This window comes from Aplysia californica, unplaced genomic scaffold (assembly GCF_000002075.1).
Source record: "Aplysia californica isolate F4 #8 unplaced genomic scaffold, AplCal3.0 scaffold00315, whole genome shotgun sequence".
NCBI classification, from domain to species: Eukaryota; Metazoa; Mollusca; class Gastropoda; order Aplysiida; family Aplysiidae; genus Aplysia; species Aplysia californica.
In genome coordinates, this window is record NW_004797585.1 from 666,621 (window position 1) to 667,612 (window position 992).

The 992-nt window shown below is 41.6% G+C and overlaps 1 protein-coding gene across 1 annotated transcript in view; it reads left to right on the forward strand.

The window, feature by feature from the left end:
* The first annotated feature begins 19 nt into the window (after positions 1 to 19).
* LOC101857958 (ficolin-1) overlaps positions 20 to 992 on the forward strand; it is a 3,350-nt gene continuing 2,377 nt past the window's right edge. Inside the window, exon 1 of the mRNA XM_013084750.2 lies at positions 20 to 623. Coding sequence (XP_012940204.1) covers positions 570 to 623 — 54 coding nt within the window. The 5' untranslated portion in view covers positions 20 to 569. The remainder of the gene's footprint in view (positions 624 to 992) is intronic.

The following is a 992-nucleotide window of genomic DNA, read 5'->3' on the forward strand; positions in this document are numbered from 1 at the left end:
AGCTCCCCTCAGAGTTACATGAATTACAACCTGATTGTCAACTCAGGAGAGAAATGTTTTAGTCCCACTTCCCAGTCCCATGTGAGTCTGACATAGGTCCGTATTTCCCGCCATGTACTTCACTGAAGTTGTTTTGAACATGTGGGACTGAAACTGTACAGTCAATTGATAAACTAGTGGGCCGACGTAGTGAAAAACGCTTTGAAATTGACGAGGTGATAGACTGGAAAAATTGACTGAGTGACAAACTGTTAAACTGACTGAGTAATAAACAAGAAAACTGATTGAGTGATACACAAGAGCACTGATTGAGTGATAAACAAGAAAACTGACTTGGTGACTTAGTGAAAAACAAGAAAACTGACTAAGTGATAACTTGAGAAATTGCCTGCCCCACTGACGGATGCTTTTCAGCACTACTGGCGTTGTGTAACGCCAAACCAACTTCCCCTCGACATTTTCAACAGCCGTGCATCAACCTCTTTCTCTGTGGGTTTTTTTTACAGCCCGAAACGTATGCTGACGTCACGATTCAAGCCACTCGGCCAGTGGTCACCCTTTATAACGGTATGCAACTCGTCTGTGACACTGAGGCAGACAACGGAGGCTGGATCGTGGTCCAGGTGAGATAACGCTCTACTCTACCAGACTTATACAAGAGGCAGAACATTCTGTTTGTTCTTTGACGTCCCAGACAGTATAATATATAATAAGTCTAAGTATTACCTCGCTAAGGCATATGTGTCAAGACGCGGTGGAATCAGGCACTAGTCAATTTTTGGGGATTTGGAGTCATTGGTCTCATCTTAAAGCATGTTTATTTGTGTTGTTTCTTTGAAAAAATACCCATCTATCTTGAATAAAAGTCAAGATATTTGCGATGGAAGGAAGGAGGGTCACTCGGTTTCAGTGTTAACATTGGCGAGAAAAAGTTTGACAATATCAATAGCCTGAGAGTAATTGAAAACGATGAAATTACATATTTTGTGCCT